At 51.7% G+C, this 22,875-nt stretch overlaps 2 protein-coding genes across 3 annotated transcripts; one reads left to right on the top strand and one right to left on the bottom strand.

Annotated features, from left to right (window-relative positions):
* Positions 1 to 52: 52 nt before the first annotated feature.
* nac (GDP-fucose transporter nac) lies at positions 53 to 16,018 on the bottom strand. 2 transcript variants are annotated; one of them, XM_037221523.1, is made up of 9 exons: positions 15,774 to 16,018; positions 15,082 to 15,167; positions 14,396 to 14,449; positions 10,332 to 10,527; positions 9,216 to 9,354; positions 5,256 to 5,342; positions 1,696 to 1,775; positions 1,070 to 1,282; positions 53 to 727 (listed from the first exon to the last, which is right to left on the bottom strand). In XM_037221523.1, exons 2-9 carry the CDS (start codon positions 15,156 to 15,158, stop codon positions 530 to 532), a joined length of 1,044 nt encoding a protein of 347 aa, XP_037077418.1. In that variant the 5' UTR covers positions 15,159 to 15,167; positions 15,774 to 16,018; the 3' UTR covers positions 53 to 529. The 2 variants fall into 2 exon arrangements, with proteins under 2 accessions (XP_037077418.1, XP_037077419.1); XM_037221524.1 differs by lacking the exon at positions 15,082 to 15,167.
* Positions 16,019 to 16,307: 289 nt separating this feature from the next.
* LOC119099213 (mannosyl-oligosaccharide glucosidase-like) lies at positions 16,308 to 22,164 on the top strand. The gene is given in 5 exon segments (XM_037222330.1): positions 16,308 to 17,978; positions 18,646 to 18,797; positions 19,364 to 19,541; positions 20,134 to 20,808; positions 20,810 to 22,164. Coding segments are annotated over 5 exon segments (2,436 nt in total). The 5' UTR covers positions 16,308 to 17,765; the 3' UTR covers positions 22,028 to 22,164.
* Positions 22,165 to 22,875: the final 711 nt, after the last annotated feature.

Here is a 22,875-nt window from a genome sequence, read left to right as displayed (position 1 = left end):
GACACCAGGAGCAATCTGATGTCGAAACGAGCCGCTGCTAAGGAACAGCACGCTACTTTGCCCCATTTATTACATAAGTGCAGATGGACACGCATCACCTGAAGAGTCGACACGACAGAGACGACGACACAATGAAACACTCGACACAATACGTGGCCATACAGTTTCCGCACCGGCCACACGAACGACGCAGGGCGCTGGCGCTGCACCGTGAGCCGACGGGTCTGCAGCACGTCGCCAACGCCTCTTCCTTTGGCGTTTGGCCACGCATCGATCGCGGGACCGATGAGCACCGCGCATACTCATCCTCAACAATAAATAGGCTAGAAATAAAACAACGCCGCGTACTGACCTTCCCAGGCGTCACATAAAAAACGCAACGGCGGAACCCACAACGCCTGCCGCCACGCCAGGCCGGCCTGTGAAGAGCACGTGCCGTCCGTGTGTCTGGGTCGGCCTCGCCGCCGGCCACCGCGGCCGCGTGGCCCCTAGCTGGCGTCGGAGTGGTGCCGCGCCTCCATCTCCAGCTCTAGCTGGCGCCCGAGTGATGGCGCGCCTCCATCTCCAGCTGCTTGACGCGCGCGTAGGCGGCGCTGCCCAGCAGCACGATGCCGTTGCTGGTCCACCAGAGGAGAGAGCGCGCCTCCGAGTACCACCACGAGCCCAGCACGGTCTGCGCACACGCCTTGGCCGTGCCCGAGATGTTGTGCGTGAGGGGCGAGGTCACCTGCGACGGCAGCGAGCATCAGACGTGCCGCAGCCGCTCCGTCTTCAGGCGACGGCGAACAGTTCGAGCCTCACTGATATTTTGAGTCTGTCATAGCTTCTACCAATTTCATAGATCACATAACTGCTACAGCAGCAGGTGACGTAGGCTCCCGTGTTGATGCGGCGGAGATAGTCGGAAAGCTGGTAAGTTTCCATGACAGTCTTCCACAAAATTACATGGAAATCACGCCTGGACAAGTGGCGCAGTGGCGTGACACCACCCGCACGCCGACGTGCACACCCGTGACCCGTGACGCCACCCACCTGGATTTGCAGACCTGTGACCCGTGACGCCACCCACCTGGATTTGCAGACCGGTGACGTAGCCGATGGCGAAGCCGAACAATCCGGCGACAGTCATAAGGATCCAGAAATGGGGCTCAGCCAGACCGCGGTAGTGGGTCAGTTGGGTCCATTCGCCCGACAGGTAGACCAGCGGCGCAAACAGCAGGCAGGCGTTGATGTTGTTGTAGTAGGTGAGCAGCCACACGCTGCCGTCCACCACGGGCAGCACCTGGGCCGGCCGCGGATGCCGTCAATGACACCGGATTGACGGGCGGCGGCGGCAGGCCCGCCGCGCACACCGACTCAGCTCCGCAGCGACCCTTCGCCCATGACGTAACCGCCAGAACATGCCGGCAGTCGGCGCGGTCGACACGCGGGCAGGGCCGGTGCAGACACGACTCTGCTAGCTGACGCAAGACGGGCTGAATACGCCGCACGCGGAACCGCCGTGATACCCCGAGGATGTAATCGTACGTTGACTTAACACGGTCGGAAAATCCACCGCGCGATGCGCTCTGCCCCCCTAAGCTAGTGATTCAGACGGCTAAAGCAGTCGGCAAAAGCCGCTTTGGGGCTACCACGTCGCCTAATCGCTGATCCCCGCTACAAACCACGCGACGGACTTGTCAGAGCCAAGGGTACCTTCTTGGTGAAGATGGCGAACAGGGAGACGAAGAGAGAGGCCAGCACGCCGTACACGACGCCAAGTATCGACAGCGAACCTGTCGACAGACGGAAACGATCACGGCGCTGCACTGGACAAACGAGTACACTTAACCAGAGCGCTACACCGGACAAACGAATACACTTAACCAGAGCGCTACACCGGACAAACGAGTACACTTAACCAGAGCGCTACACTGGACAAACGAGTACACTTAACCAGAGCGCTATACCGGACAAACGAATACACTTAACCAGAGTTTTACACTGGACAAACGAATACACTTAACCAGAGTTTTACACTACACTGACGAGTACACCCGAGTAAAGCGTTGCACTAGACAAACGAGTACACTTAACCAGAGCGTTACACTGGACAAACGAGTAAACTTAACCAGAGCGCTACACTGGACAAACGAATACACTTAACCAGAGTTTTACACTACACTGACGAGTACACTCGAGTTAAGCGTTGCACTAAACAAACGAGCAAACTTAACCAGAGCGTTACACTGGACAAACGAGTACACTCGAGCAGAGCGTTACACTGGACAAACGAGCACACTCAACCAGAGCGTTACACTGGACAAACGAGTACACTTAACCAGAGTTTTACACTATACTGACGAGTACACTCGAACAGAGCGTTTTCTGGGTCCAGGGTCGATCATTTTTATCACCATCATCATCGATCACCGAGCGTTTTTGTTAAGGTATGGACGGCTGTTGTTACACTGGAACGTTTACAATCGATCAGGGAGGAGCAGGGTGGATCGACCGACCGGCAAGTGGATCAACAGGCCCAGTCTAATGTCGGATTATGCAAACGTCAATGGGCTCTTGCCAACAGCAATACTGCATTAGCCTTATCGACTTTGACAGGACCGGTCTTACAACAACAAAAAATATTCTGAGTTAAGGTGTGGAAGCTTACAGCAACCTTTCTTGCTCTATTTTACATCGCATTTCCCAGGAAACGTGTATTTACTGCTCTCGCATAATTTTTACATAAGTATGGGTCCTATCATAAGGCAGGCGAGAGCATAGTACCAGTACCTGCATTATGTAGTGTTTACGGATAGTGCCACGGTCCAAGACCAAAGTACAACGAAAAATAATTATGATAAATGATTGAGTTATCCGGGTTTTGATAAGGTCAAATGTCTGTGTGTTGGACTCAGAGCAATACAAAACTACAACACCTTTTGGCAGGCCCAATTCTTTTTACATATGCTATCACCCACTGGCTTGATGCGGTGTCAGCTTAAAGCTTGTATTCGTGCATGTGCAACGCACATTTTGGTCAAAAATGGTTCGCAAAACCTAATCTTGCTTAGAAGCTAGACAACCCGTTGACTTTCTACCACGAACAGGCAATTAGAATGAATTCAGTAAAGGGAGTATGGCACCTTTCTGCACTTTTTCATTTATTGTTAAATTAGACGCGTCCGGTTTGATCGGTAATACCACTTTCCACCAAATCCTCAATAGCTCAGCATTTTGATTTCAAGTAGCTGCTCCTATGGGAGAAATCTCATTTGATTGCCTGCTCACCATTTTGAAAGTCAAACATTTCACTTGCCTGGCTTTTCCAACGTATGTGTTCTGGAGAGATGGCAAAACATTGATTTGTAAAAACGTTTGTGTAAGAAATGCTACGAGGCTCTTTTCGAAGCACAATTTGGCTTTGGGAAGCGGTGTGTCACGTGGTCTATGGTGACGCATTGGATCAAATTTCGACGAACGCGCTTCTCGGTAACTGGCCGTTGCCGCACGCCGTGCGAATCACAAACGTCTATTTGTACTGACGTCATTCATACCAACAGACGTGCCACTTATATGCCCGCAGGCCCGCAATGTACGGGTTAAAATAGCTCAAAAGGGTCACCTCTAGCCCGTAACAGTTAGCGATGGCCCTCAGCAGAGTCTGTCGTCGTCATGATGACGGCGATCGCGGCAAATTCAGTTGTCACGAACTCAGGATACACGCCCGGGCTACTAAGAAGTGAAGAAGTGCAGTGATGTTACAAAGCGCCGACAGCGTATTTGGACTCGAAAATAATCAACATTATTTCCTTGTTTCATCTTGCTGGTGCAATAGTGACACTGCGCAGTACTATCATGAGACGTAAATAGTCCTGAATTTTCGCCGATGTGTTTTTGAAATATGCCCCAAAGGTGGGACACTCCCTTTAAAGGAAGTGGTCTCCAATTTTGTGTTTGCACAGCGGTGGGAGCCACATCATTTCGATTTTCTCCGAAAACGTATTTCCGACAAATTACTTAATCCCCAAACAGCTCGGCAAGTCCGCCATGTGGCTCACATCGCCACACAACGGCGATGAAGTCCTTGGCGAATCCTCTTTCGATGACCATCACCGAAACGTTGCTGAAAACATAACTTTGAAGGCACCGAAATCAGACATGGGCCGCATGGTGGGTTTTATCAAATTCAATATACTGACCGTTACACGCGTATGCAGTTGAGGAAAGCGTCACTATTAACTACGGAAAACATCATTAACAACCCTGTTTAAACTAAGCACAAAGTAGCTGGAGGCCTGCAACATTGCAATGTACATTTCCATGCAATGCCCAAGCATGATAGCTTCCCAGCTTCCAGAGGCTTACACCTTGTTTGGATGCGGTCATGCGTGCACCGTGCAGTGTGTTAGCATACGCTCGCCGGAAGCGGCGGGGACGCCTCATGCTCCGACCACGCCAGACCGTGCCGTCCGAGTCTCCACACTCGGGTCATACGGAAAAGGGGTGCACACGCGGGCACGCGCACTGCATCAGCATACAGGCATGGAACGCCTCGGTCGGGTAGCGTTCCGTACCCCGTGCAGCAGTCTTTCCACGCACGAAATTTCTGTCGGCCCACCGACTGTTTCTGGCATTCGTAGGACCCCGAGAACAAAGGTGCACGCGCCTGTAGGCGACGACGTTGGCCACGCACGGCTGCCGACCGAGCACCTTTAGTGGAACGGTATGCTGGCCGCGGCCTTAAGTTAGTGGTATTCTCCGTTTGACCATTGGCCGTGTCTCTGAGAGGGCTGCAGAGGTCCGGATGACAGCACGTACCACGTGCCACCGGTCGACTAGAACAGGAACCGCCGCCTTTTCGCTGAGCAGACGCCCCAGATGACGCCAGTATTCGTTATGTCTACACCACACATATGTCACATATATGCATACATATGTTGTGTTTGTGTGTATCGGTATTAATGTGTGTTAACTGCTCAATGCCTATGAGGCGGGGAAAGCATCACAGCAATAGGATGGCTTAATAGGGAGCTTGCAAGCGCTTCAAGACTCCTGCTAGATGATTTACGTTTAGCCGCCAGCAGAGCTCCCAGAACAGCAGCGCCAGTCTTCTACAACGCCGACGCTCAAACTGCCCATCTTTTAAAGCTGTTCCAAGACCGCCTAAGTCGTTTATAATGAAAGCCATCAAGAGCCAGCTTTCAGCCGTATCAGCGGCACGCTAAGCCGGACGCTAATTTCCAGCGAGCAACAAACTTTCCAGCAAATCTTACCGGCGACCCCCTCCTGGTCGACGCCGAGAAGGAACCCGAAGATGATCACACCGCAACACACGATGCTCTGCACCGACGTCTTCTGACCTGCGGGAGATGGGCATTTCTGGTGAGCTCGCGCACCAGAAACGTACAGCACGCATGCTCGCGCACGGGCTTTCAGTGCCTCACTTCCTGTGACGCCAACCCTGGGAAATGGCACAGAACAACAGACCGCCCCAGGGTGAGGGCATTCTAGCATTTCCTTTCAGCAGTGCGTAAAATAAACAGATCAAGGCCGCCCGGGACCTCTGAACAAATCTGGTCTTCCTTGAAAGTTAGGCAGGCAGACGTCCAAAGGTTTGCTAATAAGGTATTCCTGTGTTAATTCACGGCATGTTATGTTTAGTAATTGACTGGCTATGAATCAGATGGGCCTGCGAATTAACCGACGAAGTGGAGGAAGCTTTACTAATGTCTGTCTTTTACTTTTACTAATGCCGGTCTTTCCTGCATATGATTGAGGTATTGCGACCAACGCAAATGTTCTGAGTGGGGATTAGTCACAGCAGATTGGACTAAGCCCCCGTGTAGTTCTCATGGCCTCTATCAATTAAGTCTCTCAGAGGCAACCAACCAGTGTCTTTCAATTTATCCAAATATCAGCATTCGCGACGCTTTCGGAAAGCATGACAATGGCCGTTGCCTGGGCCAACACCGGCGCACCTTTGGATAAGGCGGCGTGCATATTGTTCCACGATTTACAGACGGTGCAAGGTCTGGTTTACGTCCATGCAAGTTTCACGCCTTTACCTGGCATAGTTGCCGATCTCTGACATCGACCCTTCAGCACCCCAAACGGTTTCGTGGCTTGCGCACAAAACCACGTGATCAATGACCCACTTTGACCCGTACTTTAGCCAATACGACCGCGCGTTTTAACCTCCGTTTAAATCAGTTGGTCTTTTATCCCTGCCACGCCGGATTGTCGACATTGGAGCCTAGTTTCGACCCGAGCGATTTATTTCTTCTTCAACTTATAAAAATAGTACGTTGTCTATGCTAATCGAACGGGAAAACTGCGCACTCAGTGGAATTAAACTGATCTTATTATAATGGCATACATGCTCGTCGTTAAGTAAGGTGTATTTTGAATGGATTTCCGGTCACTGGCCTTGCTCATAGTTTCGCAGAGTACGAATGCATGTTTCGACACCTGTGCGCGTTTGTACCTTTCAAATCTGTGAGTAAGGCCTGTGACAGAAAATTAATTTAGGGTGCATGTTACTTGACGATAGGCACGCATGCGATCAGTGTAAGGAGGTAATTTTAATTTATCTGAATACTTAGCATGTGTTACATTTCACAAGCACTGAACCATCTCAGACAAAAACCGTTTTGTTCAAATCGCAGTGACAGGAAAATCTCACCAGACTGAACGACTCCTCAGCCAATGCCTACAAATTTAGATCGCCGAACTTTAAAGCACTGCACTTCTTGTTTCTGGAAAACGCGTGCCCCTACGACCGATGGCTTCACAGCCAATCGTTTCCAGAAAGCATGAGAGCAGGCATGGGCGAGTTCGGGCCGTTCGATTGAATGTTGTCATATTTTATGTGAAACTCGCCCGCCCTGCGGTCTCGCTCGTGATGGGCTGTTACTAACTCACTTCAGGCGGCGACCAGGCGCGGAGCGACCGCCCCGCACGTGCCCGCTGCCATGTCTCTGTCCTACAGGCGACCGCCCCGCACGTACCCGCTGCCACGTCTCTGTCCTACAGGCGACCGCCCCGCACGTACCCGCTGCCACGTCTCTGTCCTACAGGCGACCGCCCCGCACGAGCCCGCTGCCATGTCTCTGTCCTACAGGCGACCGCCCCGCACGTACCTGGTGCCACATCTCTGTCCTAAAGGCGACCGCCCCGCACGTACCCGCTGCCACGTCTCTGTCCTACAGGCGACAGCCCCGCACGTACCCGCTGCCACGTCTCTGTCCTACAGGCGACCGCCCCGCACGTACCCGCTGCCACGTCTCTGTCCTACAGGCGACCGCTCCGCACGTACCCGCTGCCACGTCTCTGTCCTACAGGCGACCGGTGCGTCCTGTCGTTCATCTATTCCACTTGACTGGACGCATACAAGAAGACCCCGAAACGGCGCGGCGTGAGCTTCCGGGGTGGCGCAGTTAAGCCAATCCTCGCCAATTGCCGTTTAATCGGCTAAACGAGCCGTTGATCAGTGCGTTCAGGAGTCAGTTGTGGGAGTCGGAAACAGATGGCGCTAAAGTCGGCTCACTTCCACACAAACGCGAACGACTGGAACGGACTGAGGACAGGAGAGTGCGTATAAAGCGTGAACTAACAGGTTTGGGTTGAGTCTGAACCGTCAGTTGGTACCCAGCAGTCACAGAAATGTAATTGAGGGGCACGACATAAAGTGATCAGGGATACAGAAAAACGGCTCCCAACTGGACCCAAAAGGAAACCAGTGTTCCGCGCAGCAAAGTGGTCAGTAGAGCCTCCCACAAAATGCATTCTTTATGCATGTTGCATCATTTGAACGTGACCGCTTAAACACCACTTTAATACATTCGTTATGCTTCGAAGGAAGCGAAAGACAACGGATCGCTTTGCTAGAACTTTCAAGAATGGGCGTGCGATTGTAATGTCTACTATTAACATTTGAATGACATTTGTCAAGGCAATGACCAAAGTTAGCTGACATTTGCCTCCCTTGTATTTCATCAAAACCGTAAGTCAATATCCTATTGAAACGCAGTAACGCACGCTATATGTCTTGTCACGCTGCTGAGGGTCAGAAAACAACTGTTAATCACATTGCTGCAATGCCTGGGAGTCTGAATTAGCATTGTGCAGCACGCAGAGTGCGGACACGTGTACTCATAGAGCTCTCCACAACAGCCTGGAGAGGTCTTAGGGCATACCTGAATATCCGGGATTTTTATAAACTCTTTCGTTCTCATCTTAGACAAATTAACGAAAATCGTGAACTGTTCACTACATTTATAATTTGCCCTACGGATTTGGATCTCTTAGGTCAGTATCAACAGGTCAGTATAAACAGTCACAAGACACCCACCAGTTTTCAGGAGTCGTATAGCTTACAAAACCTAACTAGTAGCTCAAATGTCAGGCCATAATTCCGAATGTTCTTCAATGATCTCTTCTGACAATCGTTCATGCGCCCGAAGCCATTGCAAGCGTACCAAGAGTCAGTGCAACCTGTGAATTTAGTTCAAACCTTGAAAAACTGATGGACACATTCACCTCCTCCAGAACATACTCAGTCACTCGTCCTCAGCCACCAGCACAGCCGTGCTGAAGTCACACACTGCCATCCTGGCGGAGTCAACCGACTATCAAGACCTGACTGGCTTTCCCCGAGACTGCGGCCGTATGAAAACACACGCTCAGCGTCATTCCCACAGTCAGCAATGCGTCATTCCAATGCAACTGTTCGTAATCACCCCGCAACAGCCAACGACAGTAACCTTTGTTTTAAGTCTACTATCGACACCAACTATGGCCGATGAACGGAATGCCACACACTGACTGTCAGAATGTTCTTGTTTTTCTGAGAATGTGGTATATTTCTATCATTTCTGGTTGCTTCTACATCTATTCTTTGTGCATCCGCATGCTTTTATGAAGCTCGCAATGAAAAGATACAACGATACTATTAAATTTTCAAACGAAAATTACTGGGCTCCACAACTTAAAAAACTAGACTATTCTCCGGAACAAACTAATAAAAGATGTTCTTGGGATATTTGTGAGTTAATTTCAGCACCTACTCAGGTGTTTCGTGGTACTCAAACACCGCATTTGAGTATTCACCAACGTAACTGCGAGCCTTCTGAGCCCAAATGCTGAGCTCCAGCGAACCCCAGCATCATTGCATCATGGCCCGACTTCAAACAAACCCTAGGCTATTCCACATCACCCCATGCGCCACAGCTTACCTAGAATAAGGTAGGTGCAGATGACGTTAAACACAGTGGTCAGGGAACGGCCGATGTAGTAAAACGAAACATCCACGTTCTTCAAGCACAGGTTGTTGAAGGTGATCATACAGACGAACACGAAAGACAACGGCAGAACCTGGGAACAAATAATTGCATCATCAGGTTATCTTTTTGCCACTGAACTGTTTAAATAAGTCAGAGCGGTTGTACAAACAGCGCCCCAGCAGTCAGACTTATCAGACAACACTGATATAGTAGAGTTCAAATTATGCTTAAAGTTTGATCTCTTAACGTAGAGTAGCGCATTTACACAGCCATTTCATTATAGTTTAAAATTTAGTTATATCTCTCAGATTTCCTTATCTTGATGTGACTTACTTGTAATACATACACAAGCATAACACTTCTATTATCTACTATTTTCAATGCAGACATCATGCGCAAGCAAACACGTTATTCTTGATATAATAAATTGGCAGGAAACTTCGAAAGACAAGGGACGGGATTCTGAAACAGGGCATGAGAGCGAAAACAATGAGCTACTCAGTCGCACATCAGTGACGTAGCCAAGAGGGGGGAGGGGCGGGGGATGCCAGTGTGGGCGGTAGACCTGAGGCAAGACAGGAGAGGGGAGGGGCAGAGGCGTGCGACGCCAGTGGGCGGGGGGGGGGGGGGGGCGGGGGACGCCGGTGTGGGCGGCGACCTGAAGCAAGACAGGAGAGGGGCGGGGGAGAGGCGGGGACGCCGGTGTGGTCGGCAAGCCTGAAGCAGGCCAGAAGGGCGGGGGAGGGCGGAGGACGCCAGTGTGGGCGGCGACCTGAAAGAAAACAGGAGAGGGGCGGGGGAGGGGCGGGGACGCTGGTGTGGTCAGCAGACCTGAAGCAGGACAGGAGAGGGGCGGGGAGGGGCGGCGGACGCCGGTGTGGTTGGCGGGCCTGAAGCAGGACAGGAGAGGGGCGGGGGAGGGGCGGGGGACGCCGGTGTGGGCGGCACACCTGAAGCGAACAGGAGGTGGGCGGGGGAGGGGCGGAGAACGCCGGTGTGAGCGGCACACCTGAAACGAACAGGAGGTGGGTGGGGGAGGGGCGGAGAACGCCGGTGTGGGCGGCAGACCTGCAGCAGGACGCGCGGCTGAGGGCTAGGGTCGGGCAGCGAGGCGGCGGCGGGCAGAAAGCGGCCCACAGTGCTGAGCAGGGCACACATCGCCGCCGTCACCAGGCACTGATAGCCGGTGATGAAGAACGGCGCCGTCAGTCCCTTGTTGCTTAACAGCGTCTTGTTGGCGAACACCATGGTGATGGACACCACCCTGCAGACAGCAGCCAGCGGGGCCCACTGTCACGACGTCCGATCGCTGGCAGGCGTGCAAACTGCACACGTAAAACCATGATGAAACAACGTCAAGCGAAGTAGGAAGTCATTGGCACGAGTGCATTTGCAACAATGACGGGTTTTCCGCACTCATTCGGCGTATCAAAGAACATGGAAGTAGGTACTTAATTACATGCAATGGAAACCAGCTGATTGCAAACTTCATCCTAGCCCACACGCCACCATGATCTACCTGTATACTTTAAAGCGGACGACAGGGCCACGTGGAAGTGGCTTACAATGTGTTACGCCCGCGCCAAGTTCCAACGCGATTGCCTGGCGAACTGTGAGCCAGACTGTCCGGCAGGAGGCCACACGCGGTGCAGCGCTCCAGAGCTCAGACCATCACTGGCGCCACAGCACGTGGCGTCCACAGTGTCCCGCAGGGGGCCACACGCGGTGCAGCGTTCCAGAGCTCAGACCATCACTGGCGCGGCGGCACGTGCCGTCCACAGTGTCCCGCAGGAGGCCACACGCGGCGCAGCGCTCCAGAGCTCAGACCATCACTGGCGCGGCGGCACAGGGCGCGCGCGTCCGAGGGTAACGACGTCCCTGGATTGGGGCTAACGCGCCACCACTGGAAATGTATCAGGACGTTCTTGCGACCCATGGGGTTTTGTAGCGACCCCTCAAAAGAGCTTACGATGAATGACTGAATTTCGAGTTTATTTCGCCATTAAACAAGTTCGGGAAAGTAATGTTTCAAGAAGAAACACCTAGGACGTTAAACGATTATGTAAAATCATTTCTGGAAGAATTTGGCCTCAATTGCAAACGGAGTGATATATGTGTTGTTTGGTCGCATAAATACGTGCGGTTTTGGCCTCATTTCCTGATGAGACATCGCATGGGGCTGTAGCTAAATCGGTGAGCACGTGGCTCCTCTCATGAAGTAATTTTCCATTCGCGGGGCCACACAAAAATAGGCAAATTAACGTCTCCCTCTTCCTAACGAAGCTGCGGTAACATTTGTGAGCAGGGCATGGCCGCAGAACATTCGACAGAGGGAGCCCGGGTATCGTTTTCGCCTCGGCATTACTTGAACGGAGCAGCGTGTATGAATGAAGCGAAATCAAGGAATGATCGGGCTTGCAAATGAGGGGTAGAGGATAAAGAGCACAGTTCGTCCTGTCAATCAGGAGCCAACAAAGATAACGTAGCGGGTAACTACCGCGTCGGTAATTAGGCTTTCCTGGGTTGGAAAGAACACTGCCTAATGCTTTCCAGTCATCCTCTCCCCAAACCTCTCACAAAGTGTGTTTAGGTTTAAATAAAGCGTAAAAAGCGCTCCAAAGACCCAACTTTTTGAAGACAAGCCTGGAAGGCACTTGAAGGGCCATGCACGAACGAAAGAGGTAAATAGGGAATCACTGGAAGGAGGCGTACTGGCGAGATGAGTCGCCGTCCTAGCTGTTTAACTGCCACGACGTCAAAGACAGCTAAGGGTTAACCCCGTTTCTGGGGAGAGACGGTTGTCCCGATAGTCAAATATTCAACAGAAGAATACAATGTGGGCGAAACAACCCAGCTTGCGCAGTCCAAACCTCAAGGAGTTCTCACAAATGTCACGTTGGATGATGTAGACGTTTAAACGCACGTGGAACATTTTCATTAAAAATTGGTTTAGTTGATTCCGGGGAAACGGAGCGTAACACCAGGCCTTAACCCGATTAAAAATATGGAGGGTATCAGGAACATGTGTCAAAAAAATGTCAAGAACACCACAAACCGACCTACTAGCATCTTAGTGCCGAGTAATCAATGTTGCATGTCGAAAGGACGTGATCCTTTTTCTATCTCACGGACTGTGGTGGATAACTTGGTGACAGGAATATTTGAAGGAAAGTAACGGTGCATTACTCTGTACGTGGACTGGATTATATTGGTGAGCAAACACTGAAACGTGGCGTTATTCTTCGAGTGATATTACTCTGTATTTACAACCTGTAGCTCTGCAGGGAGAGTTGTTTAGGGCTGTTGTTACATATATTTTCTATGACTGGCCGACGAGACTCTTCAGACCAAAGGCATCATTTCCAATAGTGAAATACACGATTACCTCAAAATTGCAGGTTCTCCTACTGGGGCGAGCGGGGGGACCGCGCGTGGAGGGAGCACGGGTTAGTTTTGACCGAGATCGTTCCGCTCTCAAAGCTCGATGGACGCATACGTGGAGCCGTGCCGCACAACATCCTCATGCGATGATGACGATCTGCCAGCTTTACGTCCGAACTTGTACAAAGCATGACTTACAGATATCTGGGTGCCTCTAGTCCTCATTTCTTATACGTCCCTGAGTGGAGACTTCGGTGATTCAAACCGTCCGGCTTACCAGCTGCAATGTCTGAGCCGTTTGCGGCAGAGTCGTCTATCTTAGCGACTTGTTCCAACCGTCCTTTTAACACATATCACCCATTTTCCGTGACCCCGGCGCAGTCAGGAGCAGCTCCCAGGGGGAGTTCAGTGCGAACGGACCACGCATTGCCAACTTTACGTAACGCCGCCAATCAAATGAAACAGATGGCGCGCTCGAGGGCACGGACGCTATTTACTTTTTAAAAAACCAGTTCAGGAGATGCTTGATGACATGCACAAGATACCCTGATGACAAAAAGTGACATTAAGAACAAAAGGTGCAAATACAGTGAGAGTACCTACATAAAAGCCTTAAAACCATTGTTCATTACTGTTTACATCTGTATCATCCGGAATTTTCACAAAAAGCTTACACGGGATTAAAATGACTGTTTCGAGTCGACATTTTGTTGACGAGTAGAGTTGAAGTGTATGGGATTGCAACATGGGAACGCTTTCGATAAACACATCGGGAGTGTATTCAATATATTTGTACAATTCTTGATGAGATAAACATGTCCTTTCGTTTTTGCTACTTCGCTTGCATTCAATATATTTGTACAATTATTGATGAGATACACATGCCCTTACGTTTTTGCTACTTCGCTTGTATTCAATATATTTGTACAATTCTTGATGAGATAAAAATGTCCTCTCGTTTTTGCTACTTTGCTGTTTCTTCCTCGATCCCTGAATTGTTGGCCACGTGAAGACGTTGCCTTTTTGTTTTGAAAAAGATAGTTTCAACCACAAAAATTGCATCGGGACCACTTCTTATCCATTCCGTTTCCATTCCGTTTCCTACTAAGACGATCCCGGATGGGGGGGGGGGGGGAGGACAAGACGGGCCCAATCTTCAGAGCTGGGTAGAAGTAAGGAAAATCGGATCGCCGCGTTTTGCTAGCTTAGCCGGACATCCTTTGGTCAAAGGCGCCAATGCCTTAAAATAATGAAGAGTTGCGGACCCTAGCCAGTGTCCCTGTCACCGTCGCCTCTCGCAATAAGCCCCAGCATTGTTCAACTTTGATTTCCTCTGCTCTCTTTTCATGTTGAGTGTAGGATGCCCAGGACAAAATCATCTGCTCACCAGCTCAATATTTGTCACTGAATGTGATGGTCATTCCCTTACCTGAACACATCTTCATAAAACTAGATGTGTAATTATGTATTGAAAGAACTATGGGGCCAGCAACATACTTGAGAGGTAAATATATGACATGTGCAGCAATGCTGCCTCAAATTTTACAGAAGCCTAGTATTAGCAGCTTGTTTGTATTTATTAGTTTGTTTATGTTTAAAGCAATCATGTTACATGAACTGCCACTATCATGACAGATCAGTCATGCTAACTTTTCTCCACATTGTGTGTCCATGTGAAATGTAAAGCCATGATTACTATAATCCTGGCATAACTAGACAATTAGTAAGGCATGTAGAGCAGATATTCTTACCAGTATGCAGCTACCACTGCTGTTATCTTGACATATTGGGCCAGGAGAGTTACCCTGTTGAAACACATTACAAAACACATATTAGCAAAAAATCAGATCATATTTAGCTAACACTAAGCCCTGACGCTCATCTAGTGCATCGCAGTTGCTGAAGTATGCAAAGTGAGGCAACAACATTGTGTGTTGCAACATTTCAAACTCTCAAAACACACAACTGAACCATGTAAATCATGTGCTGAAATGTATGTGTTAACACAGGATTAAAAACATCCTGTTTTAAAGAAAGGCATCAATGTAAGACACAAGTAATAATATGTACAGCAATCAATAACAGTCTGCAAGAAAGCAGTAAATTGCAGCAAAGAAGCGACATCCCTGAAGTTATGTAGTGGCTAAGTGATATAGTGTTGATATATTGGCTGCACAACAGTAGCAGGAAAAGGATTTAAGACAAAAGACAGATATTTAAAATCTTGTACCGAGCGTCACCGTGGAGAGGATGAAAAATGTTGTGGTGGCTGCTAAGCACAAGTATGCATGAGCAAGAATGTTATATAACCAATCATGTGTCAAGCATCCCAGTGTGGCCATAAGCATTCTAATTGATGGAAATCAAAGCCATTCCCACCAAAAGCATTTGACATTAAAATCAACACAAGCAAAATAAATTTGCAGCATAAAAGTACCTTTTAGTTCCCACATTGATGTTGCTCTCCATATCCACCAGCAGCTCTTTATCACTGACTGGACTCTTTGCACCCATTTTGATGTACTGCACACAAAATACATAGTTATTGCACCTATGCATCTCTGTGGGTTCATGAACACCAAACTTAGCCAGGAGATCTGATTCACAGCATATGCAATCACTTGAAAATAATGTTACAGGACTTAGGTACATAACATGCTTTTAATTCCATCTGACTGTGATTAAACTTCTGCAAGTAAAGCAGCTATCTCCTGTCACATACTCCTATGTTCATATATGCATATATATATATATATATATATATATATATATATATATAACACAATATTTATCAATATCATACATGGAACCATCATATATTTATGGAGCCATAGCAAGCTATAGAAGCCATTCTGTTTAGCACCAGTTTGTAATATCCATTCAGCACAATAACACAAACCTTCCAGCACTTATATGAACTGCAATGTTATTGAAACCAATAAAACAGCTTTGACTAAACAGCAAGTTATCTACTCAATCAACTGAGACATCAACATTTCAGGCATCCATATTAACTTATCACACCTCATCATACATTGAAAAATTGGGCAAAATAAGCATATGAGCATTCCAGGCTTGTTACAACCCAGCCAGTGGCTTCAATGTGCGGATAAATAACAGCATACTAACATGTTTCAATGAACGAGATGCTATTTTTTCCAAATGCGACGGGCAGCGAAGCCACGGGACTATCAGCCGTTCTCGACCAGACGCCAATTCCTATTCCTCCCGAATGTGGTCCGCGAGAAAGCTTCAGAAATGCCGTGATATTTCAGAAGCACAGACTGATCAAGCGCACACACCACTCATGTCCAAAACAACCACGTAACAGGACTTTTCAGACGACGCCATGAAAACCATTCAACGTGGCACCAAAGACGATCGCGGCCTAAATGTCATAGCTGCGTTATTTTTGTCAGAAAACATTTTGACCAACGCTGCATATCTTGCCAATATACATTCACATGGCCAGTAGTAGATTGAAGCTTTTCGGGTAGTGCGAAATACAGCCAATCCTGGGAGAGCCATTACAAGGCTAGTCCGCTCCAGACAGGGCATGTTCAGTATCTTGACCCTCGGCTTAGCCACGGCCTTGGGGAAACCGGCATCGGTTGATTGGTGTAAGTGGGTGTTCGATCATTCCTCGTAATTTCTCACCACAGTTATTGCAAAACATTTTGGCCGGTTCGGAATGATGCCAAACAATGTGTCCGTGCCTTGCTGTGGATATCACTCGTGGCTCATGCCATGAGTATGTTGATGGCTCTGACCCAAGTAATTTAGGATTGTCAATTGTGGATAATTCATCGCAGCAGTACTTATACAGTATTTTGTTAATATTGTTAAATGCATCGTGCATTATGGACTGACTAAAAGTGTGAAAGCTTAATGCTGTTGATTAGTTCAGATTTAATGGGTTGGTGGTCTACCTTCCCCTCAGCTAATAAAATGCTGAAGAATATGATAAAGGATGGACTTAGACCTATCATGCACATCACATCTTTGGCAACCATCTTTGTGTGTGGAATTTTGATCTGTGATGATATGGCTAACAAATTGTGTAACAGTGTTTTGGTCATAGATGGGCATCAAATAAGGATTTTTAGTTTAAAATGTTATCCAGTGTTGAGATTCCTGGGGGGTTGACATACAATACATGAAAAGGTCTTAATGCAGATTGAGTGTTCCCAAAACCCTAAAAACACTTCTGAGCAAAACATCCAAGGATTTAAGTCTCCTGGTTTTGTCAGTATCTTTCTTTGCACTAGGGTTTCTCTCTTCATTGTACCATATTTTTGGGAAGTTCTGAACACTACCTTAATGGGAGGTAACATAATGTAGGTATTTATTACTTTTGATTGCCGCAATATTTGTTCCATAGCATCTTGGTGGAAGACAGGGTACAGACATGATGCTATCTAATGGCATTTGTAATTATTTGGTGTTGAGGCTGTGTTTCAGAATCAGAATGTTCTGTGTCCTGCTGACAATAGTTTAAACCAAGAAATGGTGAAAATGTATTTTTGTGGAGGACTTTTCCTTTTGACAGTAGATTAGTCCAGTAACACAAATGGGCATATGTTAGAGCAGGAGGTAGCAACTGGACTGGCTCATACTCTGTGGTTTGTAATCATATTGCCAATGGGTATGTATGTTGCTGACCCAAATGGGTATGTTTGTTCTTTGTGCATGGACATGTTGAGAACACTGGGCTGGGGAGGTAGTTCATTGTCTCCTGGGATCAACATAACCAGCCATGTTGTCAATAGATAAGTACAAATAACATGTGAAGTGTGCAAAGAATCTTAAGAATCTTCATCTTAGATTTATCACCTCAAAACCACTAAGTTATTATTATGGTTGAAAACATAAGCAATGTGTTGTTACTTAATAAGCATGCAAGCATGGTTCTGAAGGTAGGGCAATGCTGTCTTGCTGTGGGGCCGAAGCTTCCTGTGTTTTGACCATGCCATATCTACCAGCATTCATGGAACAAACATTCCACAGCACAACTTGTAGCACAAAGAGGCACTTATCCAAATCAAAACAGCTCAGTCCAGCTCTCCCCCCCATCCCATCAAAGCATCCAGACTGACAAAGCACCTGTTTTTGGGGGACAGCATGGGCAAGGCGAGGCACCGAAGCGCGGGCGGCGCGGCGGCGGCCGGGCGCGCACCGTACCCGCGTCAGAAGCGCGCTCCGCCTGGCGCGCCGGCCAGCCTGCCGTCACTGCTGGTGTGGTTCGCTGCTGGCGCGCTGCTCTCAGTCGGTGGCTACCTCGCCTACCAGGGCTACATGGAGCGGCGCGTCAACACGCCGCTGGCGGCGCCCAAGGTCAATAGCACGGCGGCGGGCTGCCCTCCCCAGGCCCGCACCGCCACCGCTGGGAGCTGGTCTGTTCTCCGGTCACGTGTGATCAGGGTAGCCATGCCTCTGAGATTGGGGTTAGCGGGAAAATCAGGATTGCAGAGGTCAAAGTGAAATCGTGGCGGGGTAATCCGATGTGAGAATGACAGTTTGAATGGGGAGAAGAATGCTTAAAACAGGCATTTTAGGCCAGGGTTTAAGGAAACTTAGCCCTACCTTGTAAAAACTGTAAGAAAATCGGGGTTTCCCCAAGCCCACAGTGTTTACACAAAAATGATAGGTAATATTGTTGTTTGTCGCAAATAATTGCGGTTTTCTCTGTGCTCACCCAATAATCGTGTGAGCGTAGTGGTTTGTGGCGAACAGGAATTATGTTGAAATGAGAGCTTCCGTGAGCAGTTTCAAACTGTGTCGATGAATGCAGTCGAGAGAGTCACTCCGGGAACATGCGGAGTGTGGGGCTGTTCTGTCGTCACCCGTCTAACGGTCGGAGGAATGGAGCACCTGGCTGCTCCGTCCACCCCGACCGCGTCTTCCCTGACCGATGCCCAGTCGCAGAGTATCGTCGGCCATCTGCGCCCTCTGCCGGGCGCCGGCCTGCGCTCTGACGGCCACTCCCATGTCCCGCGCCCAGGCGGCCGAGCCGATCCGGCCGGACGACCGCTACTGGGGCTCCTACCGGCCGGGCGTGTACTTCGGCATGAAGAGCCGCCACCGGCGCTCGCCCGTCACCGGCCTCATGTGGTTCACGCCGGCCACGTTCCAGGGCGGAGACCTGCCACTCAGGTCTGTCGACGGAGAGGGCGGCAACCTCCGACGCCGTCTCTCGTATGACGTTTTGTCGGTTGTAATTATCATCTGAGGTGCCGGGGTTGTGGACGTCATATGACTGAGACAGCCGGCACGTGCTAAGGCCCGAGTCATCATAATCCTCATCACGAAGCGCCAAGATTGGGAGTGGTCTTGTCATCAGCTGGCCGGAGAGCATAGTGTGCTGTTAGCGGTTGCACACGTTCTAAGACGACACCGTTGGTTCCCGTTTCATATTCCTGAAACATGCAATATATTTGAGTGCTTGATTGCAGCTCATGTGCGTGATTGAAAGGGCGGAACTAACCAGACTTCAGTGATATATTTTCCTCTTTTTTTAAGAAAACGTGACGCACATCATCACGCCTCTTATATAGCGCCAACGACTGCGTTGACCATATTAGCGCTCGGGGACCCCGGCGCAGCGAAGATGGACTATATCGAAACAGTGAGCCCAAGGCATCTTCTGGAAATAGTTACGCGCGTCTGGAGACCACCCGTGGTCGGTGTGTTCACTCCGCTCTCTCCGCTTTCCTCGACAGACACTGGTGTGAGCAGGGCGACAACCTCTCCAGCTACGGTTGGCAGCAGCACGACGGCCGATATTTCGGCGTGCAGGAGCTGGTGGACAAGCACGTGCGGCTGGAAACGACGTTCGTCAAGCAGCCGGGCGGCGACCACGGTGGTGACTGGACCGCTCGCATCAAGGCAACGCCCAAGGTAGGATATCGGGTGCACAGGTCGCCCGCGCAGGCAGACTCAGCCGATCGGCGACTTTGGCGCGTGGAGTTAGTTCTCGAATGTTATGCGTGGAAGAATGTAGGACTAAAATATTTCTGGGAGTAAGATAGTAATGTTAGGCAGCCGTGAGTTGTTGCGAGGTGTGGACTGTCTTCCGTTGCCTGAAACTGGTGCTTGGTGGTGCGGGGGGTGCTGAACGGTGGACGTCTTCGGCTTCGGTGTGAGGAGGAACCTAGTGCTTGCGTCTGCATATTTCGCACTCCCAGGCTGCTTTCGCCTTCCAGGTTTGATGGACGCTCGGGTAGCTCACACCCATGGACGAGTAGTCGGGTCTGTTCTGGTTGTGCTCGCTGTTCTAACGCGGTAGGAGTGTTCCTGCATATCCCCCCTCCCACTTGACTATCTGCTCGTGCCTTCGTGATGTTCTTTTCGGCTTTGCTTTGCGTCCCGCATTGAATGTCTCGTGCCGTGCTCTAATCGGTGATGCGTACGGACCATCACACCGTGACAGTATTGTTCGCTTGTGACTGTCAGCTGTCTGACCCCTCCCCCCCCCCCCCCCCTCCCACAGACCCCGGAGCTTGACGGTCTGCAGATCTCCCTGCTGTACTACGTGGCGCTGGACGACGAGGCGGGCCCGGCCGACCGTCTCTCTGTGGACGCTGCCGGCGACACGCTGCGCGCCGTGCACGGCTCCAGCGAGGCGCTCGGCGACTTCCGGCTGACGTTCCACGCGGCGCGCGGCCGCCTGCAGCGCCAGTTCTTCCTGGCGGCGCGCGCGCCCGGCCTCCACCAGCTGCGCGAGACGGCCGTACGCGGCTTCCGGCTGGTGCAGACGTCCGACCAGCGCTACATCGGCCTGGTCGGCGAGATGTTCGGGGCGGGCGTCGAGCGCCGCCCCAACTTCGTCGTGTTCCAGGCGGTGGCGGCGGCGCCGTTCGAGCTGGAGGTGCGCTTTGAGTCGGCGAGCGCGGACGCGTCGCGGCCGGCCGCGCTCGGCGGCGAGCTGTACGAACGACTGCTGGCGGAGCGGCGGCGCCTGTTCGAGCGGACGTTCGAAGCCAAGTTTGGCCTTGCCGCCAAGGGGTACAGTGAGGAGGAAGTGCGGTTCGCGCAGGCGACCATGAGCAACCTAGTGGGCGGGGTGGGATATTTCTACGGCACATCCCTGGTGCAGTCGCACCACAACAAAGAGCCGGTGCCGTACTGGCCGGCGGCCCTCTACTCGGCCGTGCCGTCGCGTAGCTTTCTTCCCACGTGGCTTTCTCTGGGACGAGGGCTTCCACAACCTCCTCATCTCGCAGTGGGACATGGAGATCGCCAAAGACATCGTGGCGCACTGGCTGGACCTGATGAACGTGGAAGGGTGGATCCCGCGCGAGCAGATCCTCGGCTCAGAGGCGCTCAGCAAGGTGCCCGGCGAGTTTGTCGTGCAGCGCAACACCAACGCCAACCCGCCGACACTGCTGCTGTCGCTGCACTCGATGATGCACGCCATGGGCGACGCGCCCGGCGTGGCGTACCTGCAACGCCTGTGGCCGCGACTGCAGGCGTGGTACGCCTGGTTCAACACCACGCAGGCGGGCGAGCTGCCGGGTGCGTATCGGTGGCGCGGCCGCGACCCGCGCGCCGCCGCCGAGCTCAACCCCAAGACGTTGACGTCCGGGCTGGACGACTTCCCGCGCGCCTCGCACCCCAACGCCGACGAGCGGCACGTGGACTTGCACTGCTGGATGACGCTGGCGTCGGCGCTGCTGGCCGACATCGCCGTGGCCATCGGCGAGCCGGCGGACGCGTACCGGCAGACGCACGCCCTGCTGGCCGACGGCGCGCGGCTCGACGCGCTCCACTGGTCTGAGGCCGACGGCGCGTTCGCCGACTTCGGCCTGCACACGGACGCGGTGCGGCTGGTACGGCCGGCGCCGGCGCCGGAGCGCGCCGGCCAGCGGCCGCCGCCACCGCCCGGCCTCGTCCGCCAGACGGACGAGCAGCCGGTACTGCGCTTCGTGAGCGCGCGCGGCTACGTGGGCCTGTTCCCGCTGCTGCTGCAGGTGCTGGAGCCGGCGTCGCCGCGCCTGGGCCGCCTTCTCGCCGACCTGGAGGACCCGAACCTGCTCTGGACCGAGTTCGGGCTGCGCTCCCTCGCCAAGTCGGCGCCGCTCTACATGCGCCGCAACACCGAACACGACCCGCCCTATTGGCGCGGCCCGATCTGGGTCAACATCAACTTTCTGGCCGTGCGCGCGCTGCGCCACTACGCCACGGCGCAAGGCCCGCACCAGGAGCGCGCGCGGCGCGTCTATGAGCGCCTGCGCGCCGCGCTCGTGCGCAATATCGTCAAAGAGTACAAGCGGACGGGGTTCGTGTGGGAACAGTACAACGACAAGACGGGCTGGGGCCAGGGCTGCAGACCCTTCACGGGCTGGTCGGCGCTGGTGGTGCTCATTATGGCGGAGACGTACTAGTCGCCCTGCGGCGCGCGCACAGCGCGCCAGGGCAGTTCGCGTGTTGCGGTTTTTGACTGTTTTACATTCCCGGTGTATGTTTGAGCGAAGGGATCTGCGGAGTCCGGGATGTCTGCTGAATACAAGGGCTTCGTTGATTGGATGTCTACTGGACAGGCGGGGGGGAGGGGGGGGGGCTTGGTTGAAGGGATGTCTGCTGAATATAGGGTGTTATCACCGTGACGTGACGTAGGCGCATGATTTTCAGCGCAAATGTGTACAGGGAGGTGGTGCCGGATGTCTGTCTGTTATTGGGTTGTCAGGGTGCGGCCAATCGTCTGGTCTGTCATGCCGAACAGCCAAGTGAGCACCGGAGGACTACGCATCGCCTCACTGCTCCGTGTGTCACGCCGGACAGCCAGGCGAACAGCGGAGGACCACGTATCGCCTCACTCCTCCCTGTGTCACGCCGGACAACCAGGCAAACACCTGTGGACCGTATCGCCTCACTCTTCCGTGTGTCACGCCGGACAGCCAGGCGAACACCTGAGAACTGCGTATCGCCTCACTCTTCCGTGTGTCACGCCGGACAGCCAGGCGAACACCCGAGGACTACGTATCGCCTCACTCCGTGTGTCACGCCGGACAGCCAGGCGAACACCTGAGGACCACGCACCGCTATAGAATGCGATTATGTTCGCTGAATTCACTGTTGGAAGGATCTGGAAACCAGACCAAGACCACTTGCAACCATCTGGCATGCGCAGTCGTCACGACTTGACTCGACAGTGGCGCATCACACGCCATCCGTGCCGCTGACGGAATTTGAAACCGCACGAATGCTGCGGCATTCTAGTACTGGTCCGCAG

This window comes from Pollicipes pollicipes, unplaced genomic scaffold (genome assembly GCF_011947565.3).
Source record: "Pollicipes pollicipes isolate AB1234 unplaced genomic scaffold, Ppol_2.1 Scaffold_4740;HRSCAF=5597_pilon_pilon_pilon, whole genome shotgun sequence".
In the NCBI taxonomy this organism is placed as follows: Eukaryota; Metazoa; Arthropoda; class Thecostraca; order Pollicipedomorpha; family Pollicipedidae; genus Pollicipes; species Pollicipes pollicipes.
Note: the sequence above shows the minus strand (reverse complement) of the source record. Positions and strands in the feature narration are given on the sequence as shown.

Excerpts from the sequence above, each read along its gene's own strand:
- nac (XM_037221523.1), bottom strand. The coding sequence starts at position 15,158 with ATGGGTGCAAAGAGTCCAGTCAGTGATAAAGAGCTGCTGGTGGATATG. Across the intron at positions 10,528-14,395 it reads GCAGTGGTAGCTGCATACTG|GGTGGTGTCCATCACCATGG; the intron begins GTAAGAATATCT and ends TGCTGTCTGCAG. Across the intron at positions 1,776-5,255 it reads CGACCAGGAGGGGGTCGCCG|GTTCGCTGTCGATACTTGGC; the intron begins GTAAGATTTGCT and ends GTCTGTCGACAG.